Source organism: Lepisosteus platostomus, chromosome 4 (assembly GCF_059453375.1).
Source record: "Lepisosteus platostomus isolate fLepPlt1 chromosome 4, fLepPlt1.hap1, whole genome shotgun sequence".
In the NCBI taxonomy this organism is placed as follows: domain Eukaryota; kingdom Metazoa; phylum Chordata; class Actinopteri; order Semionotiformes; family Lepisosteidae; genus Lepisosteus; species Lepisosteus platostomus.
In genome coordinates, this window is record NC_142614.1 from 68256692 (window position 1) to 68282125 (window position 25434).

General features: G+C 42.4%; 2 protein-coding genes across 2 annotated transcripts in view; one reads left to right on the forward strand and one right to left on the reverse strand.

Moving 5' to 3' along the window:
• Positions 1-11712, forward strand: part of aff1 (ALF transcription elongation factor 1) — a 68195-nt gene extending 56483 nt beyond the window's left edge. Inside the window, exons 12-19 of the mRNA XM_088630428.1 lie at positions 834-928; positions 1375-1438; positions 2367-2503; positions 2826-2897; positions 3154-3247; positions 4982-5025; positions 5393-5616; positions 6545-11712. Of these exons, the coding sequence (XP_088486554.1) occupies positions 834-928; positions 1375-1438; positions 2367-2503; positions 2826-2897; positions 3154-3247; positions 4982-5025; positions 5393-5616; positions 6545-6654 (840 nt within the window). The 3' untranslated portion in view covers positions 6655-11712. The remainder of the gene's footprint in view (positions 1-833; positions 929-1374; positions 1439-2366; positions 2504-2825; positions 2898-3153; positions 3248-4981; positions 5026-5392; positions 5617-6544) is intronic.
• A 2528-nt stretch (positions 11713-14240) lies between these two features.
• The window catches only part of LOC148673678 (secretory phospholipase A2 receptor), a 53158-nt gene continuing 41964 nt past the window's right edge, over positions 14241-25434 (reverse strand). Inside the window, exons 38-49 of the mRNA XM_088630429.1 lie at positions 24622-24722; positions 24085-24204; positions 23252-23398; positions 22300-22454; positions 21595-21694; positions 20168-20403; positions 19499-19682; positions 18883-19131; positions 17956-18141; positions 16329-16376; positions 15125-15249; positions 14241-14660 (exon numbers count right to left, since the gene is read on the reverse strand). Coding sequence (XP_088486555.1) covers positions 14628-14660; positions 15125-15249; positions 16329-16376; positions 17956-18141; positions 18883-19131; positions 19499-19682; positions 20168-20403; positions 21595-21694; positions 22300-22454; positions 23252-23398; positions 24085-24204; positions 24622-24722 — 1684 coding nt within the window. The 3' untranslated portion in view covers positions 14241-14627. The remainder of the gene's footprint in view (positions 14661-15124; positions 15250-16328; positions 16377-17955; positions 18142-18882; positions 19132-19498; positions 19683-20167; positions 20404-21594; positions 21695-22299; positions 22455-23251; positions 23399-24084; positions 24205-24621; positions 24723-25434) is intronic.

Sequence of the window (25434 nt, forward strand, 5' to 3'; positions counted from 1 at the left end):
CATAGCATAGGTTGTTTTGATGGTGTGAAAATAAGCAATTGAGGAAGGTTTAATATTAAAATGGCATAAAAGAAGGCTGTCTGGATTGTGGCATGAAATGCAACTTTAAACCGTATTCGATTTAAAAAAAAATTGATATAAGCCTAAGGCCTGTGTATTGAAACTATGTAAAATAATGTGCAATTAAAATGAATTAAAAGACTGGCATCTTTTTTTTTTTCCTTTTGTAGTTACAAAGAAACTTGGTGACGCATATTTAAAAACTTTTGGAAATCGCACCCGCTTTCGTATACTTCAAAAAATACATTTTATAGAGCTTTCGGAGAACGCCAGTCCAAATATTTTTTCTTTTTTTTTTCCCTTTTTGCCAGTTATTTTCTTAAGCCCCCCCTCAAGCTGGTCTCTCCAGTGGCCCGCTTTGTCTCGGTCCACAGCACGGACTGTCTCTGTACCCACGTGGAGGGGATGAGAAAGAGCGAACGGATTTCCCCTGAGCTCTCCAGCCATTTTTGGCGCGTCGGAGGCTCCTCAGCGATGTACAGGAGGTGTGACGCTGATGGGAGCAAATGTGCAGCCCTCGCTGTCACCGCGGCTGGCCCGCAGGGGGGCGCCGTTTCACTGAGAGCCAGCTGACTAATCGCAACCTCAGCCCTGGCGGCACGGAGCCAATTATGAGCTGCTACCTGGGGAACCCTGATGGCAGTTAGTGTCCTGGCCCTCACTGGGGCTATCTGACTCAGAGTTCAGGCTGTGCTAGGTGCGAGCATCTTTACCGACCTGAGCTGAATGGCAGCACCGATGAATTTTTTGTTTGTTTGTTTCTCTTCTCCCAGAAAGCCACACAGAGCAGCTGCCCACCCTTCCCAGTGCCTTCGTTGCCAACAGGAACCTCAAAGCCATCCAGACCATTGCTGAAGTTTGATGACAAGTAAGAACAACTAACTGGTGTGCTTGTCTTAAGAGCACCTCTGAAGAATTACTGCTGTGTAATTCGGCATCATTGTCGCTCTTTGATGCCGACATACTGTATCTATTGCCATGGCCGAAGTGTTCACCTTTCTAAAAAAGTGGGGGGAGGGAATGAAATACTGCATTATAGCAACTGCCAGCTCACAGGATAGTTCATTTGTAAGCTTGCCTCAGGTTATTTCTGAATGAGGTAAAATGACGAAGCAAACTAGTTTAAGGAGTCTTTATGAAGATATTTTGATGCGATATGAGAGGAATTTATTGTGTTCTGACATCAGAACGTTCTTAGTCCCTGGTGCTTGCTGTGCTCTTTAGGATTAGCATATATGTTCCAGAACGACAATTTTCACAGAATGAAAATGTAAGGCAACGCAGTTTAACGCCCATTATGAATATATTTTACAGGCAGTATCCTGTAGAACATTACATGAAGGAAGCCAAGACATTGAAGCACAAAGCTGATTCCATGGTGGGTCACCTGTACTGTATATGTCATGTACCATTTAGGTACAAACAAATAAAGTCTTTCTTGTGTTGCAGGTACTGCAGCTGCACCTGATCAGCAGCTTCAAATCGGAATTAATAATAATAAGAAGAAAAAACGTTATTTTATATAACGCCTTTAAAGGTGGCTTCTCAAAGCGCTTGTATCCAAATTGTCATCCGAAAGCAATGACGCTCAACTGCACAACCCTTTTCCCCCAAATTCAGTGGTAGCATTAAGGATGGACAATAAAAATTAAACAATATACATGAATTTATTTGACAAAACCTGTATATTAAGAGATGCCAGTAAATTAATAATTTGAGTCCTGTAACATTAAGAACTCAAGTTCTGCCATAGTTGCAAAAACTGGCTTGTTTCTTTTCACTGTTGATATTCTTGCTGCCTATGTTATGTTTCACAACACTTAAAAGTTCTGAATGCTTGTTTTGACCTGTCTAAAATGTGAGCACTTAGAAATGTAAATGTATTCATCACTTATTGCAGCCACAATAAGCTAGAACACCGCTACAGTGCATTAAGACACAGTACATAGTATATTTCTCGTATTACAAAATGTGTTTGTGTGAGCACAGCAGTGCATAGAATAGGACCACCATCTGAGTATAAAATTGTCAATATGAGAGTAGCTCATGAGGGAAAGCCAGAGATTCAGAGTGTTTTCCAGAACCAAACTAAAAAGTCCAGGACAGTGCTGAGGGTCAGTAGCATTGGTCATTTACTTTAGTCTACTTTAATGTGGACTAGGTACTTGCAGGTTTCACACTCTGGGGAAAAACATTTGTGCGACTAAGGGGGAACATTAACTGGCTTTTCTGGGCCAGAGATGTCCCCCTATATACGAGGATAGGAAATACTTATGAAGCTAATTGATTATTAATCTTCTTCCAAGGCGGACAAAACCGAAAAAGCTTTCAACTACCTGGATGCTGCTGTGTCCTTCATCGAGAGTGGAATCGCCATGGAGACAGATCCCCAGACCCCAAAGTCTCCATATAGCATGTTCTCTGAAACCTTAGACCTGATCAGGTGAGACCTGCACACGCATCCCTAGTTTGAGCTGGGGGTCACACAAGGCTCGGGGGAATATGGACCACAATGCCACGCAATTTCAGCAACGAATGTAAAAACAACGAGTAAAGAACAGAAGCACAGGTTTCGGGTGTGGGTACACACAGTAATTGCACACCTGAAGAAGGCTCCACAGCCCGAAACCTGTTTTTTCTCATTTCGGCGGGGAATAAACCTTTACTCATTTCTTTGCAGCCTGCTTGAACGTCAAAAGATATTTAAACTCAGAAAGCAATGGCGTTACCCGCCGATAACACTGTGATGCGTTTTCTTTTTTCAGATTCATACTGAAACTGAAAAACTTTGTTGACCCTTCTGCTCTGGCCCGTGAGAAAGACTTTGCGGTTTTATGGTAAATATTTCTTTCGAAAAAGAAAAAGAATAGTGATGGGTTTTTGGGTTTTAATTTTAGATAAATATGCCTATAGTGACCAGTGCTTTTCAACATGCCTAATAAATTCCTTCATCATGGCTTTATAATCAGCATATTCCTAGTTCCTAGCCATTCCTAGTAATTAACTAATTAAAACATTAATGTATTGAAACATTAAACACTTAATTCAGGATTAAACACTGAGAGACTGACCATTTGTTTTTCCTTTTTTCAGCATGCGCTGTCAGTCCCTTCTGCAGATGGCCATGTTTCGATACAAAAGGGAAGCAGCGCTGAAGTATTCAAGGACACTTACCGAGCATTTCAGGGTAAACACTGGAAGATCTTTTTACATTTTAGGGCAAATAAGAGTTTTCCAAGATGGTCCGGTTAAGGCTATCTTTTAATAAAACAGAATGAAAGCCTCAAGTTTTAAAAAAAACAACCCCCTGGGACTCTATTATGGATAAATTTGTGGTGAGATTCCTTCATTGTAACAGTATGTTTTTCTAGAAAATTCTAAGAGGTGCTTGTATACGGTACCTGTAAATATAACACCGTTCTGTGTCAGAATCTGTCAAGTGGGAATGTATTTTCTCCAAATAGCAGTAGGATTAGATTGGTGTGTCTGCTTTAGAGGTCACAAGGTCATGTTTCTTCATTTCAAGTAGAGCAAGGCGAGAGCACATCTTCCTCCAGAAGGCCAGTTGTTGGAAGTGTAACTTTATTCAGTCATCTGGTGATCCTGAAGGGGTGCGAAATGGTATTTAATATTGTTGTGTGTCAAGGACGAGAGGTTAAATTGACTCTATTAATTCGTGATTCCTTAACAAAGAAAGTCAGCCACCCTACATTCTGCACTTGTGACTGAAACTGCTAGATAGAAGGGAAAGTTCAGCTGTTTGTAACCCGGCTGAATGGAGAGCAGATGGCTCCACAACGATATGGGGCTGGATTTTCCCAAAGATGACTGGCGGCTCTGAGAAACGTATTTCATATCGAAAGGAGAGGTAGTAAAATAGCATGAGAATTGCGTTGAAAGAAGCAAAAAGATAGGAAAGGGAGGTACAGCTTAGATTTCCTCTCGACATGCCTGAAAACTCAGGGCAGGTAGCCATATCTTTTATATTCACCAAACTGTATTGCTATATTCATTCTTATTTTACTTTCTTTAATCCTCGTGGCAGAGTTTGTCGTTTGTCAATTTGCATGCATTTTTATTGGTGAAGAAAGGTCATCTCCATTTTAACACCAGTGAAAGTTACTCATGTAACGGACAGCTGTCCTTTTACCCTTACACTGCTTTACTGTATGTCCACATTGGGATGTATTAGGGGTGGTCAGTGTTATGCATCTTGCGGGGAAAAAAGTGATATGTTGGTCTCTTAACGCATCACTGCACTTGAAATTTAATAGTGTTAAATATTTATGTGGTTGGTGGGTTTGTAACTGCAAGTCAAGACGGGGGGGACCCACATCAGGTGGGTATAAAAGAAAGAATTGTATTGAATTAAAAGGGAAGATGTAATATAAATTCAGAATCACCCATGTTACGTCGATAGTTATATACAGTATACTGAGAGCCATTAAAAACGCAACAGATGATATGTATTTGATATGTAATTCAGGAATTTGTGTCTTTCACTTTATTTAATGGAATCGTTTATGCATTAGGTTTTTTTAAGTTGAAACAAGCAAAAAAGTAACAATCCAAGAGTTTTGCTGAGCCTTTGGGAATTTCATGACAGTACGTATGAAATAAGCAAATTTCACCTGAATACTGTGAAACTGGTTGAGCTGCGACAGAACTAAGTAAGCTGCAAATTTGCCTAGAACTATAGACAAGCAGAGAACTTGGGCGTTATGGTCACTTTGCATGGCTGGTACATTTGCATTCCAACAATGTGTGGTTAAAAGCATAATAAGATGTAGTCTTCAGAGATTCGTAGGCGCCTAAAGAGGGTAAAACGTGCAAGAGGAAAAGTAAAATCTGATATTTGTAACTAGAAGTTGATTGTTTAATCTGAGGAGAAGGATAAAGACTCTCTATTGTTTTGTTTCAGAGTTCGTCAAGGTCAGCACAAGCTCCTTCACCCTGTGTTGGAAAGTACGTATTATTTTTTATCTCCTTTTCCTGTCCAAACTGGAAATGCCATTGTTAGAAAGCTCTAAAATCTTCATTTCTGTGCACGGTGAACCAGCAATCCCATTTTGTCAGATGAAAATCTTTTAATCTTGAACAGAACAGTAACCTCTAAAAATTAACAAGAAAATGGCAAAGAATAAATATTGGGGGGGGGAATAAAGATACTGTGGCTTGGTGGACTGATAGACATATTGAAGAAACCCAGAAGGTCGAACTGTAAAAACCTTGACTCGGAAGGCCCTTATCTATCGGGGAAAAAGAAGCGACGCCAATTTCGCTCATTTCGTAGCGTTTGAGGGTCTGAAGGCCCGTGTTTGTCATTCTTCAGGGCTACCGGCACAGCCTCTCCAATGTCGCCCATGCCCTCTCCAGCCAGCTCCAGCAGCTCGGGGCCCGGCTCCAATCACAGCACTGGCACGGGCGCCGCGACGACGGTCGCCATCCCTCAGGTCATCCAGCAGGTGGCCTCCTCCTACGTCAGCATCACGGCCCTCTTCCTCAGCGCTCACGAGATCTGGGAACAGGCGGAAGCTCTGGCGCACAGGAGTCGCGGTAAGGCCCCCGGACAGCGCTGCTGGCGAGGAGGCAGCGACTTCCAAAGGTGTCTCCGCGGTGGTGTTGCACAGTGAGGTGGTTTAGCCTGGGTCAGAGCTTGAGGTCGCAGTGTTTAGAACGGGCATATTTAGTTGGACAAGGAACTCGACACTTGTCTCCTTCCATCCTTCTGCGCCTTTGTGTACCAGTACCTGGGAGGCAACAATGTCCTATTCCTGATGAGGCAGCATGCGCTCAGCACCTGAGCGTTTTAAACGATGACAAAGACCAAGTGTGTAGTTAGACACTGCATTCTTTTTGTTTACTGATTGAGCAGTAAGACATCCTACAAAACAGAAGACAAGTCTTCTCACTGAAGGTTTTCCTCTTTTTTACATTGTTCAGAAGGACAGAGAAGTATTTTATAGTGATTTGTTTCTTGTGCAGCCAGATTTTCCCTAGTCAGCTCTCTCATGTACAGTAGTGTATTGCAGATCCCAAACACAAGTTCATTATCGGGGAATCTGAAACCTTTTCAGATTCAATCTGAAAAACATCATGGCAAGACTTTTTTAAAACAATAAGCATCCACTTATTTGCTAGGATGACTTGATTTTTCAGTTTTTATAAAAAATTACAGCTATGCTGTATTTTCCATCAGTTATGCATCAACATCGTTTTACATTTAGTTGCATACTTTTGCATAAACTAATGTTACTAGAGATTACAGTATTGAGATTAATCCATATTTGGTGCACCCCATACTCTGTGCATAATCTACTACATCTAGGGTTGTGCTATTTTTTTATGATATCCTTGAAGTACTCCATTTTTTGTCTAAAGCTTTTTATCCCCCTTGCAAATGATTTTAATTCAAACATTAAAATAAGACGGACCATGAGCAGGATAGTAAATAGTGGTGACTTTTTTTTTTTCCTCTCTCCAGGGCTTCTTGAGGAGCTCAACTCCGCAATGGGCCCACTGAGCCTCACCTCCAGCATAAGAGACCTGGTGCGTCACACGAGACAGGGCCTGCAGTGGCTGAGGCTGTCGTAGACGACAGGCCCTCTGTCCGTGTGTCGAGGACGCTGCTGGAAAACCGCCCTGACCAGTTTGCACTTAGGCAGCCAAGTAAACAAGTTGACAAACGAGCCCCTTTTTTCCCTCTATTGACTGAAGTGCGAGAGAGAGAGAGAGAGAGACACAGCAGCAAGCCTGTCTTCACCTGCGTCTCCACAGCAGACACCAGATAGAGCTGGGACAAGCAGAAAATCCACCAAGCGATCTTTTTAAGCATTCTCTTCTCCCATTACAGTATTTTTTTTTTTTTGGGCTCCTCTGGAGCTGAAGAGGGGATCTGTACAATTCCTTGCCCTTGTGGCTTCCCTTGAACAAACGGCAGCGACGTTCGAACTGTGCTTTTCATCCCAGCGGCGATCTCCACCCAAGGCGTGTGCCAGTCGGGCCCTGGCTGAAGCTCCAGCTGTGTGCAGAGTCGAAGCTGCACGCCCATCTCTCACCAGCTCGCAATGCAGCGGCTGAAACATCGGAGAAACGGGCAGATTGTTGCGGTCGTGCTAAAGATGCCTCAGAACTACAGCTGATTTCCTGCTGCCTTTCGCAGCAGGTTGTGCAATTGAATATTCCACTGGCGGGCACAGATGTTTTAACATAACTTGGGGCACTGGGGTGGTGCTTGGGGTTGTGCCAGTCACTGCATTTTGTCTTTTACTGCACTAGCCTGGAAAGGTCTCCTGAATCTGGGTGGCACTAAACGGTGCCTTTGTTAGAGCTCATCGTGTATTTTAATTAAATTCGTTACTGGAGGCAGAGGCTTGGGCTGGCACTTTAGAAAACATTAATTGCTTCATCGTATTCTTATTCTTGGGTGCCATTTTTTTTTTCCGCCACAGTAATGCTGCACATCAAAGTCTTATTTTTTTAGTTTTTTTAAAAAAATTAAAATTGCCACTTTATGAGCAATGCTGGCTTCCTCAGAAACTTGGAAAATATATGTGTTTGCAGTATAGGACCTTGATCATGCATCCTCTAAGGTTGTTGCCAGTACCCATCAGTCATGTACATTCATTCATAAATCTGAAAATCTCTGCTGTTTCTCCTTTGTAGTTCATAAGCAGAGCTTGTTAGTTCAGAAATGAAATTGGACAAGTGATGAGTTTTGTTTTGGGTTTAAGGAATACCTTTTGCATGTTCCAAATGGAGCTCTCTATAACCACTGCATTAGAGAGTTAAAACATTAGGATTTCTAGTCCAGGGAATTTCGATGAGGAAGATGCATTGTAACTTTGGAGAAATAAAAGCTTGTGAGGGGAGATGTTTTTTTTCCCACGCTTGGAGAAATGAAGGTGCTTTTCTTGTAAGTGTTGTGAGAAGGATTACATTTATTTTTTTTTGCTTTCAGTTCAATTTCAGAGATGTAAAAACCCCAAACATGAGACCTGTTCCTCTTCTGTGTTCTTGTCTCCCATCTGATACCTTTCTCGTAGAACCACAGCACCCTCACTGCACTCTGTAGGCCAAACACCCAGTTTCGAATCGGTCCTTTAGTGAACACAACTGTTCAGTTGCTTGTATCCTTCAATATATAAGAGAAGCGGCCTGCTGTTAAAGTCAGAATGTTGCATATTCTTTCCTTGCTGCCAGGAGAAAAGATTGTAGGAAACTGAAAAAATTGAGCCTTTCCTGAGTATCTCCCATCTTGCAGAGGTTGAGCTGGTACTCACTTTTTTGTGGCTGATACACTGTGGTGCCTTGGATAATTTAAAGCTGTTCATGTAGGACTCAGATATTTATTTATTTTTATCCCAGGAGGTACAGTAAGACTGCATTATTTTAAGAAATATTATCGGGTCTCAGCTATTTCCTCCATATCGTTTGCTGCCTTGTCGGTAGGGGAACAGTTAGCAATTCAAGTCGTGGGAAGCTGTTGGAAGGAAAGGTAGTCGAAGGTTTGAATGCAGGTGTTTCCTCAGTCTGATCCAACACCGATACCTTTGTGAGAAAGGGAATTCATCCTTCTGCGTTTCCACTTCCCTGCCACGGTTGCTGTCGGGTTTGGTTTATGAGAAAACTTGCCAGGAAGAGATTTCAGGAGTCGCCTGTTCAAAGAACCGAAGGGGTTACCTTTTTTTTTTTTTTTGTCGTCGTAGGGATGTGAAAAGATAAGGTTGCGGGACCCACATAATGTGCGATTTTGTTTTGCTCAAACTTCTGCCTTTGAAGTTCGTTTGTGTTATCAGGAAACAACTCTGCTTCGTGGGGACCTGTTTCTCTTTCCTTTTGTTCAGGAAAACGGGGGCACGGCAACACTATCCATCACGGCCATGAGGAAGAGATGAGAAGTAGAGATTGAATGCGCTGACTCCGGCACATTTTTTTATTTTTTTTTACCCTCACGGTTAGTGGCTGCTCCTTCATTAAGCCAGAAGAAATGGAGCGTGGCGGCTAGCTTGAGTTTCCTGGAAGCAGGGCTGGGTGTGGAAAGGCGTGCGATGGAGGGGGGCAGTCTAAATTGGAGGCTTGAGGAAGCCCGAAGCTGGATGAGCGCAGGCAGGGAATCGCTGGTTTCAGCACCAGATGGGACCCCCAGTTGCACTGCTGATTCAGCCCCACCTGGCTGGAACTGGTTGGGTGGGGGGTGGCTTGTGCTTTGGGGGGAGGGTGTGAGTCAGAGCCCCAGTGTAAGGTTGTGGTTTCCAGTGTAACTGCACATCATCGCCCCCTTGTGGTGGCCCTGTGGGCCAGGATTTCTCTTGTGCTAGCGCCGAGGTGCAGCCATGATAGTGAGAGAACGGGTCATTTGCTACGCAGGGTGAAAGCTGGCAAGGCTTTTAAAGTTCACTTTCTCTTCGGTCCAACTCTGCCAGGTTCCCAAAGAACTGGAAACATTTTGTGGAAAAGCTGTCTGACAGTCTGTCACCATGAATAGAATATCACTCTTTTCACTAAAGCAGTATTTTTAACATTATGGGAAATCTGCCTCCATTCCACTTTCACCTCCCAGGATCCTGGATTTTTATGCTTGGACCTTGCATGGTCACAGCAGAGTGATACAAGGTCTGCTCTTAAATTTGTTGGGCTTTACAGAGTTTAATCATTAAATTGACTATTTTTAGTAGGCCAGATTTTGAACATTATTATTTGTTTTGGGCCTGATTGCAGTGCAGCTGTGAGCTCTAACAGTCCTGCTAATCAAGAATTTGAACAAAACATGGTGGTAGACTGCCTAAATAAGAGTGCCTGCACCCATCTTAACGTCCTGCAAACCTTTTGTACTTTAATTCAGAATATGTTCAAATATGAAAATTATATCACCAGTTTGGAAATTACAAAAAGATTTAGCATCCATGAAAAGAGATCAGACTGTGACAATCCTATGATGTCCTGGTTAATGTAGCCTGGAGCAGTCTGGCTCCTGTTAGCTGTTTTTTTTTTTCTTTGTATGATTTGCAAGGTATTATATAGACAGATATTTAATTTTATTTGTGGATATATTTATTTTCTTTTTTTTTTTGTTGGCAATGTTATGACCAAATAGGGCTTTTCTTTATTTGCCTGTTTCTCCTCTCCTCTTTCAGAGCAATTTACAGTCCACATGATACAAAATTCCCAGTATGTTAAGACTTTTGTATTAGATGAGTTAATGAAACAGTATTTTCAGCTTTTCTCCAATGTGTCTTAAAATTAACCAGTACAATCAAGCCAAGTATCGAAACGTTGTAACTAAACTGTGATATGTCTGATCACTGTCTCTGTCAGTGTTTTTGTAGATATCATTGAGAAATCTTAACTGGGAAGCACTCAGTTCTGCTAGGAGCTACATGTGTTCCTCAACATAGTAATTTGTTTTCATTTTATCATAAGGGAAGAAACAAGAAGTGTTTTGTGATGAAGACTAAAAAATTAAGTTGAATAAAGTGGCCAGTCCAGACAGTCATACTCAAACATTGCATTGAGCCAGTTTACCAATAGTGTGATCAATGCGAGAGAACAAAACAATAGATCATTCACATTGCAAGCTTGTTTTTAAAGTTAGACTTCTTGGTTATTGTGGGTTTACTGGAGAGACATTTTTAATAATAATAAAAAAAGCTTCAGGGGTTTTGAAGAAGCACAAAAGCAAAGTTTAATTTTGTAAGAACTATATTTTTTACTGAACGATATTGGATGGTATAAAATGATGTGAGTATAGAGGTACAACAGCTTTTAGGTTTGTTATTAATGTGGATTTTCCCAATATGGATTCTTTCCATTTTTGCTTAAACATACCCTTTGCTTTTCCTAAGTTTGTACTCCTTCAGTGTACAAACAATGGCCAATTCTGCTTCATAATATAAGGAGGGTACCTCATGTGTACTGTGTGATGTTTCTGTATTTATGGTACCAGCAAAGCTGCAAAATAACATTCTCCTCCTCTTTCTGTATTCTGCCTAGATGCCCTGTCTGATAACTCTCCCTCAGAATGGGACTGTAATGATTAAGAACCTAATCATCTTTCATATTTTCAATCAATGAAGACTCCCGAGTCTACCGCAGGGAAAAATTGCATTTTTAGGTTCAGCAAAACTGATGGTTACGTGCTATGCAGCATTAGATAGTCTCGGTGAATGTGCTAGCTTCATATCACTTTTGTGTGGATATACTGTTGTACACACTGCGTGTGTTTGTATTTCTCTTTACATACATACTGTGTATTTGCTTATGTTCGTGTAGGAGCATGCGCAAATACATCTATAAGGGCTTTGAAGTCAAGATATTTACACAGTAACATACTGGGAAAATGTGCAAAAAAGTTTTGTTTAGCTCTTTCCAGTTTTCCTTCGTGAACTTACGTAAATAATTTGAGCTATCTTGTACAGAGATGTAGAAACACTACTATTGCTGATTCATTTTCTTTTACTTTGAAAAATGCCTCTTTTTTTCCAAAGAAGCTGTTCTGCAGATTGTTTTGCTTAGCAGCTGTTGTTGATGAAGATAAACGGTTGTGAAAGAAATGGGGTAAATGGGTAAACTGTCAAAATCCGCCCTCTTTCAACCAGGACTCAATGTATTTTGAAATACTTCAATGGACAATAAAATTGGGGAAAAAATCTGTTTGTGGCTTTTTTCTGATTCTTTTATTAATTTGAAATTCACTGTTTGTTCCATACACGTTTTGGCATGCATTAGTAGAGCTGAGTGTCTGAAAGTAGAGCAGTCTGAAAGTGCTTTTCTCTTGGAGTTAATCAGAACTAAACTGATGTAAATGGACTGTTACACTACCAGGGTTTGTGATGGAGTGTCTATACAGGGAAAGTTATTTTCAGTACATAGACAATTCGCTAAGAGCACTTTGTAATAAAAGGCCTATTAAACATTCTTTCGAGTTACTTTAGTGAGTACTGTATATGATTTTTTTTTCAGCCCATTGGATTTTATCTTTTGGTTTAATAACTCCTTGCTATTAAGAACATACGTTCTGAATGAAAGGAGGCCATTTGTCTTGCTCATTTGGTTTGTTGGTAGACCATTGATTTAAAGGATTTCAGCCAGAGACCCTCAACCCCATGGCTGAGCAGTCTGTTCTAGACTCCCACAACCCTTCGTGTCATCATGTGCTTCCAGATTTCAGATCTAGATGCTTTCCTGTTTCATCACCACTTATGAGGCGGTGGGTGGCTCTGTGTCTGGAAGGTTGCCGGTTCGTATCCCGCGGCCGGCGGAGGAACCCTACTCTGTTGGGCCCCTGATCAAGGCCCTTAACCCCAACTGCTCCAGGGGCGCCGTATACTGTAAATGGCCGACCGTGCGCTCTGACCCCAAGCTTCTCTCCCTGTCTGTTTGTCTCATGGAGAGCAAGTTGGGGTCTGCGAAAAGACAAATTCCTAATACGAGAAATTGTATATGGCCAATAAAGTGATCTGATCTTATATCCTCATATTATTGATGCACTTGGTGATGAAGTAGTGTGCTGGATTGACTGGCATTTCTGGTTTTAAATACTTCTGTTCAGTTTCAATATCTTCTCTGTTCAAGCCTTAAAGAGTTGGATATTTTTAAGGACAGAAAGGAACCTTCCTGGAATAGATTCCAGAGCAACCCTGTCCATTCTGTAATGTGGTTATCAAAACTGTGTAGAGACAGCATTCTAAAAAGTGCTTTTGCCAAAGGTTTTGCATCGTTACCGTCACTTGACTGGAATTCTGTGCTGCTTCTAACATATCCTCCAATTTTCCACGCCCATTAGAAAGCAAAGGGGATGGTCTGCTCAAGCAATTGTAAGACATATTTGAATGACGAATTTGATTTTACAGAAGTATACCTCTATATCGAGCCATTTCGGAAGAAAGCATGAACAGAAAAGGTTAGTGTTCAGAAGATGCAAAACTCACCCTGCTGGTCACTTTTAGGCACTTGTCATTTTCATGGAAGTGGGGTTTTCCACTTTTTTTTACGAAGACTTGTTAAGCAGATGTTATCTGTGATATTTGTATATTTCTTGGCATTTAGCAGCTTAACTGCTTGTTCCAGAGCTGCCAGAGTTGGATCCTGGTTTGAACTCCATATGCAGGCCAATATTTTTGCCACCCAAACCAAAAGTTCCCTGCCCTGCTAATCCAGTCCTCCTCACGTTTTTTCCACTTTTGTATTTTATAGCGCTGGATGTCTCATGCTTCATTTGAGAATGCTGGTTGAGCACATGGTTCTGTCAGGCCTGCAACTTAATGGGAGTGTTCAAGGAATAGCAGTAAGCCCAAACAACTTTCCATCGGCAACAGAGCCAGAAAGCGCTTTTCTAGATCCTTAAATACTTACACAGTATGACTTCCAGACCTTGTAACTTACTGCGTATAATGCTATATGATCAATAAATGCTAGCTCATGTTTCCTCCACCTCCTCCATTGTACAGACAATATTTACGCAGCCTGAGAATGCCAGGTTCAGCAGAGCAGTGCTAATGGCTGCAAAAAACAAGAGGCAAAAATTAACCTCTGAAATGTTTTTTTTTGATATGCCAAAGAATGAGATGAGGCGTTTGAGAAATGCTGTGTGTGATAGGATTTCTAAGATGTACTGTTAATACCATTATACTGTAAAATGCCTGCCAAAAAAAGAGATAGATATAGTGTCTCCAATTAAAATACTCACTTAAGGGTGTAGGGTTTGTTCTGTGTGCTCTGTACAGGCCGAGAAGAGAGAGGGACATCTGTTGTATGGAATGTATGCAGGGAGAGTGTGACATTCCAGAGCAACTGGGAGAAAATCTGTGTGGGTTGCAATATACAGTATACGCGCCTTTCCAAAAGATAACATTAATGGTAAAACGAGAGCGATTGAGGCTGTACACAGGAGAATACACTTTGGACTCTTCATGAGAAATAAAAACTCATTTGAAACCTTCATGAGAGGCCATGACCTCTTGCATAACCTACAGGAGCAAAGCTGGGTGTGCAGCGGTCTCTGTTTTTTTAAACGTTTGAAATCGGAAGATTACAGTTATGTGAAAATTTTGAAAAGATTAAAACCCAATGGGTAACTTTGCTGTTACTGTTCTGAAGCACCTGGTATTTTCATGAATGCAAAAATAATCAAGGCATTATATTAGTGGAGTGGTTTGTATTCACAAACAAAGAAGCACCAAGCCAATATGTATTAATTTATTATAACAAAAGATTTTTTGATACTTAACAGTTTATACTTTATCTGAAACAATTCACTAGGAATACAGTAGATACACCGGACTAAGGCACTCTATCAATAGGCAGTAGAAAAAGTTATCCCAGTTACAGCTGCATATTCACTTAAAGCTTAAAAAAATTCAATATTTAATTCACATCCGTTAAATCATCTTTTTAAGTGGGGCAATATAGTGACAGTCGGTGTAAAACAAATCATTAAGGCGTCTTGCATCTATGATGTTACTGTGATGCCTTGATCATTGGTCATTTGTTTCAAAACACTGTAACCTTGCTGTTAATTTACAGTGGGTTTCTGCAGGCAGGTGGCCAGGAAGCCTCAATCCTGTTATCTATCTGTCGAAATTAGGATTGCCAAAAGAGGGCTGTAAATATAAACATGACAAAATCAGACAGATTTTATGTCCTTGTGGTTTTTGGGAAAATTAGCTTCTTGGGAAATGTTTTCCTATGTCAAAACATTCAAGCACATTTAGTTGTTTAGACTTTAACTGTAAAAGCACAGGTTTTTCTACATAATCTACACAAAAAATGCTGAAGAAAGAGAAAAATGAATACATTCATTTGATGTTAGGGCAACTTTAAAGTACCACTAGGAATATGTGGTGCTGTGCTTGATCTAATTTCAGTAAGACACAGATGCTACCGGAGTTGGTCAAATCTGGCATCTGAGTTACTGCAAGGTGACATGGGCCTGTCACAGCCCTGGGACTCCACATGTAATTTCATCCAGGAATTTGAAGAAATATTAAGACGCTAGGAAAGTGATCCAACATATTTTGTACAGATACTGCCTCTACACAAGCAGATGCACTCATCCAGGACTCACCTCGCCGCTGACATGTGGAAATGACAGACGAACCCCCTTGATTTTGAAGACGTAGAACAGGATGCCAGCTATCAGAGCAATGCCTAGAATCACAGCAATGACCAAAGCTGTGACTACTCCTGCATCTGAGAACAACAGCACAGAAAGAGCAGAAGAAAGGTTAGAAATGAGAGGAGACTGTCCACCCCCCATTTGGATGCTCATTCCAAAGATCTCATCCAGCCATTTCTTGAAAAGAGCCAGTGTATCGGTTTCCACAACATGTATCTTGTTACCATGTTCCATATCCACGAGCCTTTGCAAATTTAAACTGAGCAGGCCACCAGCACCTGGTTAATCCTTATTTGCCCTGTTGTTACATTATTGGACCTTAAATTATTGTATGAAGGGGCAATATTTAGAAACGGAAAGCTTCACAAATCCAAAATCTAAGGAATACAAAGTGAAGGACAACGATGATCACCAATATATGATGGATGCATTCAGAAGGAATCTGCCCGGATATAGAAACGGGAGTGATACAACCGAGTGACAGTGGCAACACCACCATCCATCCAGCAGGGGGGGCTGAAGAGCTGAATTTTACAGAACGGGAACAGGGGGATCTGTAATAGATAAAGCTATACAAAATGACGGTGATCTGCATGATACTGTATAGCTGAACCTATCTGGGCATCGGATTTTGATGTTCCCCAAACCAAAAAGTATGAGGGGGAAAACAATCAAGACCACTGATCAAAGCTCTTGCAAGTGAATGAGATTCAGTAATGCTTACAGTAGTTACAACTTTTGATCCGACAGACTCAGTTTTGTCATACAATTAATGCGCGTTGCACTGTGCCATCCAGGCCCCAGAGAGCTTCTGTAAAACGAAATTTCAGACAGGAGCAAGAAATCACTCGTCCTTAACTTCACTTGGGCCCCAAAATCCAGCACTGAGCTTAAATATTGCCTAAATAGTCTGGGAAATCTAACCCTAAACCCTAACTGGGGTGTCGACTGAACATTTCTGCGATATATAGTAAATGCTCAGAGAAAAAAAAATCAACAAATAGAACACTTTTCCATAAATAACTATGAAAATACAAATATGTTTATTGCCATTTAGCTGTATGTGAACATGAAGAAATACAAGAAAATGAAGAACAGAAGCCATGTCTCTCCTACAGCGCAGGAATCTGCACATGTTGAAAGTCGTCCTTACCATTGCTGCTGGGTGAATTTGTAGGTCTATTGCCGTCTGTAGTAAAATCTGGACGCAGAAAAGAGAGTAGTTTTTAAGGGCTATAAGACCTATTGCATATGCAATATTAGTAACATTGTACATTCAGAACTCTCATTGTTTCACATCATTGAAAAATGGCTTCAGCAATCTGATCCTAGATTAAAATTACCTGGACAATTTGCCAAATGGTGCATTCTTGCTGGGTGAGGTTTGTGCTCGACACAGAAGACGTGTTTCAGACAAAAACAGTTGTGGATATACAGAACTTATTTGATCTCTGCAACCCATTTCCTAAAATGCTGAATATGAAATCACGCAGCAGCAAATCCACATTTTGGGATTTTGGGTATATCGTATTTGGATACGATATACAGTATAATATTGACTACACATGAAGAGCAAATACCCATTTTAAAAGTTATAAAGACAGCAGTTTGAAGCACTTCACCTCTTGGCTTTCTTTGGTTTGAAATTTAAGGCATCGTGACCTTGTCCCCCTTCTTAAAATTCATTATTCTTTGCCACATTGAAAAAAATGTTAGCAACACGTTCTTCCTCATAAGAAAACATAATCCTACTGTAAACTGACAAATATGTCAGGGTCCTGCAGGGTGAGTGTTATTTTGTTGAGTTAACAGTTACTACTTGACCATCCTTTTGATAACAAGAACTACAGTATATTACAGCCAATTTTTGCAGTATTTTTGTCACAGTCCACACAGCCCCATACCAGTTCAGTACCAAATGCAGGAGAGGCACTTATCTAAACAATATCCCCAAAAGCCCGCAAGTGTCCGGGAGGCCGTAGGAGCTCAGTCAGCTGTCACAGTTGCTTAGTGACAGTTCGAACACTTTCATCGGTCTTTACCGTCTGAGCAAAGCAGAGACCTAACCGCTAAAAGATTTTTAAACGTTTTGTAGTGTTTCTTAGCTTCTAGATTTAAGCCTTTCTATTGAAAAACAAACAAACAGCTGGCATGATAGACATTTTATTAAAATGGCACCTTTCTGTTTGATTTAGTGATAAAATTGAAAATGGAAACCGCATCTCCTGACTCCCCAATCCTATTGTCTGTCAATTTACTATGAAATGATTTTCAATGAAAATCATAAATAGCATCCTTGGCATATTTAATATTAAATTCCCCTTTAAGAAGCAGGTCCCTATAAAATGTTACACTCCTAATCAGACTGTGTCCCTGGGAGGCATTGTGGGAAGTAGCCATGAGTCACTGGGCCAAAATGGCTGCTACCTACAGAAGCCTCAAAGTGACCCATCAGGTGCATAGACCACTCAGGAACATAGACCTCCCCCCCCACACACACACACACACTACTTCAAAATCTGTTGAAGGGACTGCTCTTAATAGGAAAAGATCAAGGATGCTACAGGCGCTTTAGAATTTCAAGTCCAGTCTTCATACACAGGCCTAAATACGTCAAAGGAATTCAAAGCATCTAAAAATGATAGTGCTAAAAACGAAGAACGGGCTGGGCAGGAAAGCCTGTCTGAAGAGGCAGCTGAAGACTGAAGACGCAGCACACGAACGCTGCACTTTAACAGTGCGTCAGTCCAGCGACGGAGGGAAACTTCCTGATGACCTACTCTGGAGACTGCGGCACACAAAGCCTCTCTCCTGCAGGCAGTTGTTGTCGTTCCATCTCCCGTCCTCTATGTTCATCTCCACACACTGCTCCACACCGCCTCCTCCAGGGTGGAACAGCTCGTTGGGTTCGCCGGGGGCCCAGTTAATAAAACCCAGAGGTGACATGTCTGTCCAGGCCCAGCCATCTGGCAGGGGGCAAGGAAAAGGAAAAAGGTGAGGACTGGGATGCACAATTCTGAGGAGCTCGTCTTCAGCACCAGCTCTATGATAACAAGTTGACATTACCCAGGATTCTTCTGGAATGTGTACTCCCATAAGCACAGCTATTCTGATGCACATTGCAGCTGGTTTCACACAGACTGTGGGATGAGCGCCCCCTACTGGCCCCAATAACACCTCTTCCAGAAGCAACATTAGTTTTTCCCTCTTTAATGGCTTCTCCCTGCCTTTCAGATGCTGCTGTTTTAAAGATCTAGAAAATCTGCAGACACATGGGTCATCCAGGACCAGGAATGGACAGCTCTGGCTTAGACTGCAGCTCCCTTCCAGGTCTATACTGGTGTGAGAAGCACAGACACTGGCAGCACACCACACTTCTGTTCAGCCAACAGCCTGGTGTACTGTTGCCGACAGTGCTGTGGTACAATGTGCCTTCTGGTATAGTTCCAATGGTCCTTACACCTGGTTGCTGGTCACGTCAACAACGCAGGAGCTTGCTTTAAGTCATAACCCAGGGTTTGATGTCTGGAGCTGACGCATTATTTAGGAGCACAAAGAAAAATCAATTCTAGTAAATAGAGTGAAAAAAGACACAGCTTTTCAACTGTGGAGCCCCCCTCAAGTTTGGAAAGCGAGGGAGCAAAGCACAAGCACCAGCCCACCTTGTGTGGGAGGTCTTTTCGGAGAAAAGGAGGTGGAACACATACATGAGCTGTCCTTGGTGAGTCCGATCCAGAGGTTGTGATACTTGGTGAAATTCAGCTTCATTAAGAACTCCACTTCCGCCCTGCTGTGGATAGAGGCCAGCTCTGCATGCATCTGTTGGCATACATGTCTGGCGTTTGGCCAGGATTGCCCTTTCTCTTGACTGTCGACCCAATAGCAGTAGCGCCCGTAACTGTGCCAGCCAAGGTGACATTTACCACCGCCAGGGGCGGGAGTTGGTGGAGGCTTCTCTGCAACATGAAAAGAAAAGTCGTTGCAGTTCCTATAGCACATTCTTCAAGCAGCCCTTCTCGGTTATTGATTTATATTCACTCTCATATTGTTTTTTAACTCGTGCACTGACACAAAGATTGCCTGTGGTGTGCTGATCCATGCCTGCTTTACCAAGCCCCAGCTGGAAGACTGCTGTCTTGGCTGTGAAGCTCCAAGTAGAGCACATATTGGAGTTTGTGAACATGAACAGACGATAAATACAAACAAGGTAGCTACTTTGACTATGCCTTATTATTTCACTCCTTGATTCCATACCAATGCCTTAATTTCAGGAAGTAGATTAGAAGCCCTACATGGTTCATGACTCTTTCACACAGACGTTACCTGAGGATATTTTGCAAATGTAAGGTTGCGCGATGTTGCAGTTGGTGTCATTCCACCTGCCGTGGAAGAAATAGGAGCCACTCATGGTGACACAGCCATCTCCCTCGTGATTGGTGGGTTCCCCAGGGCCCCAGTGTGTGAAGAACACTGGCCACCCATCAGTCCAGGTGTATGTGCTGTTCCCCTGGGGACAAACAAGACCACCTCAGCTTTTAGGCCTATCTTGAGCTTTGCTCCTCATAACTGAGCTTTATGAAGAATAATCATTGAAGTCTTTTCCAACAACAGCTGGGCCACGTAGACTAGAGCTTTCCACATTTCTACTGTCGATATGTAGTGTCAAAACACTCCTTCACACTCATACAGAGACTTTGAAAGGTATATTGATAACCTCAGCGCTTTAATCCTCATGCTTTTTACTGTATGCTTCTCTGGTACAAAAAACTCACAGTCTGACTGAGCAAGATATAGGCACAGACATACTGTAAGCAGGCTTAAAAACTGCTTAGAAAGAAAGAAATATGGGCATTCTCTGCATTCTCGCAACTCTATATCTTTACGAGCTTTTGGTTTCTAAGCATGGTGGCTGATGTAAATGCCCCACACGCTGACATCTCCCAGAGCCAGCGTCTGAGACCGGAGGTGTCACAGGTCAGAATGTGTGGTTACCTGGCGACTGAGTCCAATCCAGGCATCCCCTCGCCCTCTGAGCACAGCCCCAGCCACGAAGGCCTGGTCGTAGCTCTGGTCAATGCTGGCCAAGTTCCCCTGCTCCGCCTCACAGGCAGCCTGGGCCATGCCCCAGCTCTTCGGCTCCACCACCAGCTTGTAGCAGTTGTTTCTCCACTTAGTGTACCCCACGGGGCAAGGGTTCATGGGAGCTGGGGGTTCAGGTATGCTGCTTGCTGTGAAGCACAAAATAAGGCTCGATTTTCATTTGCAGCCCACGATGAGCTAAGCAGCTTTCAGACAATGGGAGGGTCATTTTCAAAGTTCATTATACAAAAGCTTTCTTTGTGTAAGCTAGTTTTCATTTCAATTAGATCACTTTATTGGACATATACAATTTCTTGTACAAGGAATTTGTCTTTTCGCATACCCCAGCTTGCTCTCCATGAGACACACAGACAGGGAGAGAAGCTTGGGGTCAGAGCACTGGGTCGGCCATTTATATGGTGCCCCTGGAGAAGTTGGGGTTAAGGGCCTTGCTCAGGGGCCCAACAGAGTAGGATTTCTCTGCCGGCCGCGGGATACGAACCGGCAACCTTTCAACCAGAAGTGAAGATCCTTAACTACAGACCCTCCGCACTGTCCTGAGTTTGATCACACGTGAAAGCAAAAATGAAAATGTCCCAGCCAATTGGCTTATGGCCTCTGTGTTGTGCTCATTGTTTTGTTGGCCTTTATAATGACTGGGTGTTCATGCACAGCATTACACACCAATACGGCTGAATTTAAATTGTGCTTGTGTGTATTATGGTTGGGATAAAAACACCAGCCATCCATCCATCTGTTTTCAATACCCTTTTAGTCTAACACAGGCATGCAGTGCACCAGAGCCTTGCCCAGCAGACAGTGGGTACAGGGCAGGAGCCCACACAGAGGGCACACACACATGCACATGAAGGACAGTTGAGAGAAGACAATACACTTAGACATGTCTCGGGCCTGGCGATGAAAACTAGAGCACCCAGAGAAAATCCACAAAGGCGTGAGGAGAACATGCAAACTCCACACAAAAGGTGCCCCAGGCTGGATGTCAAACCCAGAACCCAAGAGCAGTGAGGCAGCAGTGCTAAACCATGCCATTGTGCCACACTGAAAACATAACAATTCTCAAAATGTAAATATGGCAAAAATACAGCCCACTTTCAAGGTATTGATCTTGCCATAACCGTAATGATGTAATGAGCCATATAACTTAGTGAGGTCTAACAAGGAGCACATTATTTTTCTCTTCTGATGGTGCGCTTTTTTCACTTAAGCAGGTGTTTGAATCGAGCTCATCGATCAGTTTGATCACTTGATAAAAGCCAGCCAGGTCCTGGTCTTTTTGAGAAGCAGCACGGCCGATGTCCACCAGAGGCAGGCCTTACATTTCCGCATGTAACAGACGAATCCCCCGTGTAGATGGCATTCCGAATCTACCCAGCGGCCTGTCACCAGCGAGTTGTGGTTCATCATGGTACAGTGCTCCTGATGGAAAGGTGAGAGTCTCACTTAAGTGCATGTAACCAAACTCTAATTTAAACCTAAACAAAACTGGTAACCCCCACCACCACCACCACCACTTGACAGAGCCTACAACAAGTCATAACTCCTTCATAAATGCCATACAATAAAATATAACATCATGCATAATCCTTTACAACCGTTCATGTAAAATGACATGACAGGCACAAGAACTTGAGAGCTGACATGTCTTTCTGACAATGCCGCTCAGTAACCACTCCTGGCTGGTTTATGTTAAATTGTGTTTTTTATGCACTTAGTTATGTTTTTAGGTGCTGTGTTTTGCTACACTAGCTGCAAACAAGTGTGACAACTGTTTGCATTAAGCACCATTCAAGCAATTTATAAACTCTCATTTACCTAAATGAAGCTAAAATCAAATTTCTGGTTGACTTCACTGGCATATGGACACCCTCAGACAAGCTGGTGTCAACTACATATTTCTCAAAAAAAAATGAAAACACTACAGCACATAATGTACAAGAGTCGTAGATTGTGGTTAGCTGTTATTGGTGTACATGTTAATTTCTTCCAGATGGACTCCTAGAGAGCTGTGCTACGTGTCTCACCCCTTTCTCGCCATTGTTATTGGGTTCGCCACCGGCCCAGTTAGTGTAGGTCACCTGACTGCCATCACACCAGGTGAACTTGCCCTCGTGATGAAGGTCGGAGAAGCCAATCCAAACTGACATCTCGATATCCAGGAGGTAACTGGCCACAAAGTCTGTAACAGAAAGGCCTATCATGTTAGGAACAGAGTTGGGTACAAAGACAATCAGTCAATGAAAAAAAGTGTTCTTTTGTAACTGAATCCTTTATTTAAGGAGATAAGTCAGTTGAGAGCAAGTTCGGTACCTGGAAAGTACACATATACTGTATAATATTTATAATAATAATTGCTTACACTTATATAGCGCTTTTCTGGACACTACACTCAAAGCGCTTTACAGGTAATGGGGACTCCCCTCCACCACCTGTGTAGCCCCCACCTGGATGATGTGACGGCAGCCATAGTGCGCCACAGTGAGGAGGAGAACAGAGTAATGAAGCCAATTCATAGATGGGAATTATTAGGAGGCCATGACTGATAAGGGCCAATGGGAATTTGGCCAGGATGCCAGGGGAAAACCCCTACTGTTTTCGAGAAACACCCTGGGATTTTAAATGACCACAGAGAGTCAGAACCTCAGTTTTACGTCTCATGCTGGGGGCGTACCAAGTCCCTTCCTTCTTACCAGCGACCAGCAGCACATGACAGATGGTGAGATGCCTACTGAAAGGTTTGCCCTTATAGTCCACTGGTGGTATACTCCGATTTGAACCAGCAACCTTGAGCCGGAGGACTCCCTGACATTTATTTTTTCCACTAAGTTGCAACCCCGAAGTTGTTTTCTTCTAGAGAAGCTCCCGTCTTCCCCTCATTTCTAACCATTCCTATGATCTCATGTTCTTTAAAAACGCCAAACCAAATTCACACAACACTCAAGCATTTGCTTCAGGTGACTTCGTTTGGGATCTTACCGTTTTCATACTGGTCACTAATGACTGCCAAGTCTCCTTTCTGTGCTCTACACCAGTCGCGAGCAAAGGTCCAGTTGGCTTTCAGCGCATCCTCACCATGGAGCTTTCCTCTAAACAGGAAGCATTTGTTTCCGAAGAGCAGCCACCCTAGGAAATCCAAACACATACAGTACACTTAGTTCTGTTTAGCTAAATTGCATTATTTACTCTATTTAATGTAGAAAATACTCTCATTCCCTTAGATTTTGGCTGGACGTCATTTCGTCATCTGTAAACTACAGAATTTGACAAACGTGACGTGGTTCACATAATGTGCTCATCAGGAAAGGCACCGCAATGTAAATGGTCAATCTCTCGCCCACCCTTACATCTGAGTGTAGATCAGCGTAGGTACACAATGGAGAAACAAAATTCTGCACTGCCCAACACTTAACATCGTTCATCATCCTGAATGTCATTGGTGACACATTACGGATGATGCTGTCATGCCCAGCAGATAATGTCTCACCAATGTTTGCTTGGGTGAAGAGCTGGCTAAACAGTGGGGCCCTGCAGGACACTAATGCCAGAAAATGCTTAAGATCAGGAGGCTGCTTCCACATCACGTCTGTCAAATTCTGCAGCAGAAAATCACCAGGGGTCCTTACTACTGTATGTGCCATTGGCATTAGTACAGAAGTACAGAAGTACCAGTGGGAGCAGTATGTTGTTTTTTTCAATGCTATCCTGTACTACACCATCCAAACAAGATATCCATGGGCTTGTCTGCAAATTTGATTCCCAGGTAGGTCTGACCTCCTGACTCTGATCAGATGTGTGGCTGAAGTCCTTACCCTCCGGGCAGTGTCCTGGCCAGGCTGGGGTTGGAGGTGGTGGTGTGTGATGGCTTCCAACATATTTCTTACAGACATACCCACCAGCTGGCATGCCGCAGTTCACATCATTCCAGGTGCCTGTGCGAACCCAGACAACGTCATTAAGATCGCTTTTAAAAAAGAAAACTCCATGAACAAGAAAAACTCCGTGCTTGACAAATAAAGTCAAGTTGGAATTAAGTATAAGTAAAAACAAAGCTAACACAGGTCATAACCTTTGAAACCTGCAGAAAAGGGAATACCAGTAGACGATAGAGGAATCTTCCCCAATATTTAAAGAGTTCAGTTCAGTTTATTGTCATATGCACAAGAGCAATGAAATGCTTATTTGCATGTATGCTCCAATACAAAAACATTAAAGGAATCACCAAAAACAAACAGAACAGCAGCAACAACAAGTTAAATAACTTTGTTATTTTTTGTTATTTTTACTTGTTTGTTGTAAACTTTCCCATAATGCTGTAGCTTACTGTATGTTTTCCCACTGTCCTTTACCTGGATGTCTTTTCATTTGGACACACTGTTCTTCTCCGTTAGCATTATTAGGTTCATCTTTGGCCCAGTTGACAAAAGTTACTGGTGAAAAGTCCACCCACCTGCATCAGAATACAACAGGGAAGTCATAATTAGACTGGTGTTTAATTGGAGGTGAAAAAGTTAGTTTTTTTCTGCCATCTTGCAGCATTATAAAACATAACCATCTGTCTATTTTCTAACTGCTTCATTTAATACAGGGTCCTGGGGGAGCCAGAGCCTATCCCAGCAAGCAACAGGTGCAAGGCTGGCTATACCCTGGACAGGACACCAGTCTGTCACAGGGCACACACAGACACAAACACACACAGTCACAGCAGAGCCAGTTTTCCAAGAAGTCAATGAACCTACCAGTGTATCTTTGGGCAGTGGGAGGAAACCACAGCACCCAGAGGAATCCCCTCACAAACACAGGCAGAACATACAAACTCCACACAGACGTCACCCTTGGTCCGTGATTAAACACAGGGCCCCAGCTTGGTAAGGCAGCAATGCTAACCATTGTGCAACTGAGAAAGCCCTATAAAACATAACCCCTATCATATTCAGTTACACTAGATAGATAGATAAGACTTTATTGATCCCAAAGGGAAACTGAGGCGTTACAGCAGCCCACCCCAAGACAAGCAAAAACAGACATCACAACGGACTAAAATTAAAATAAGTACAGCGATATAAAATAAAATAGAGTTAGGTGTGTGCAAAATATGCTAATAGTCACTGTAAAACAATAAAATATGTGCAAAATGCACATAAGTATATCCAGATTGAAAG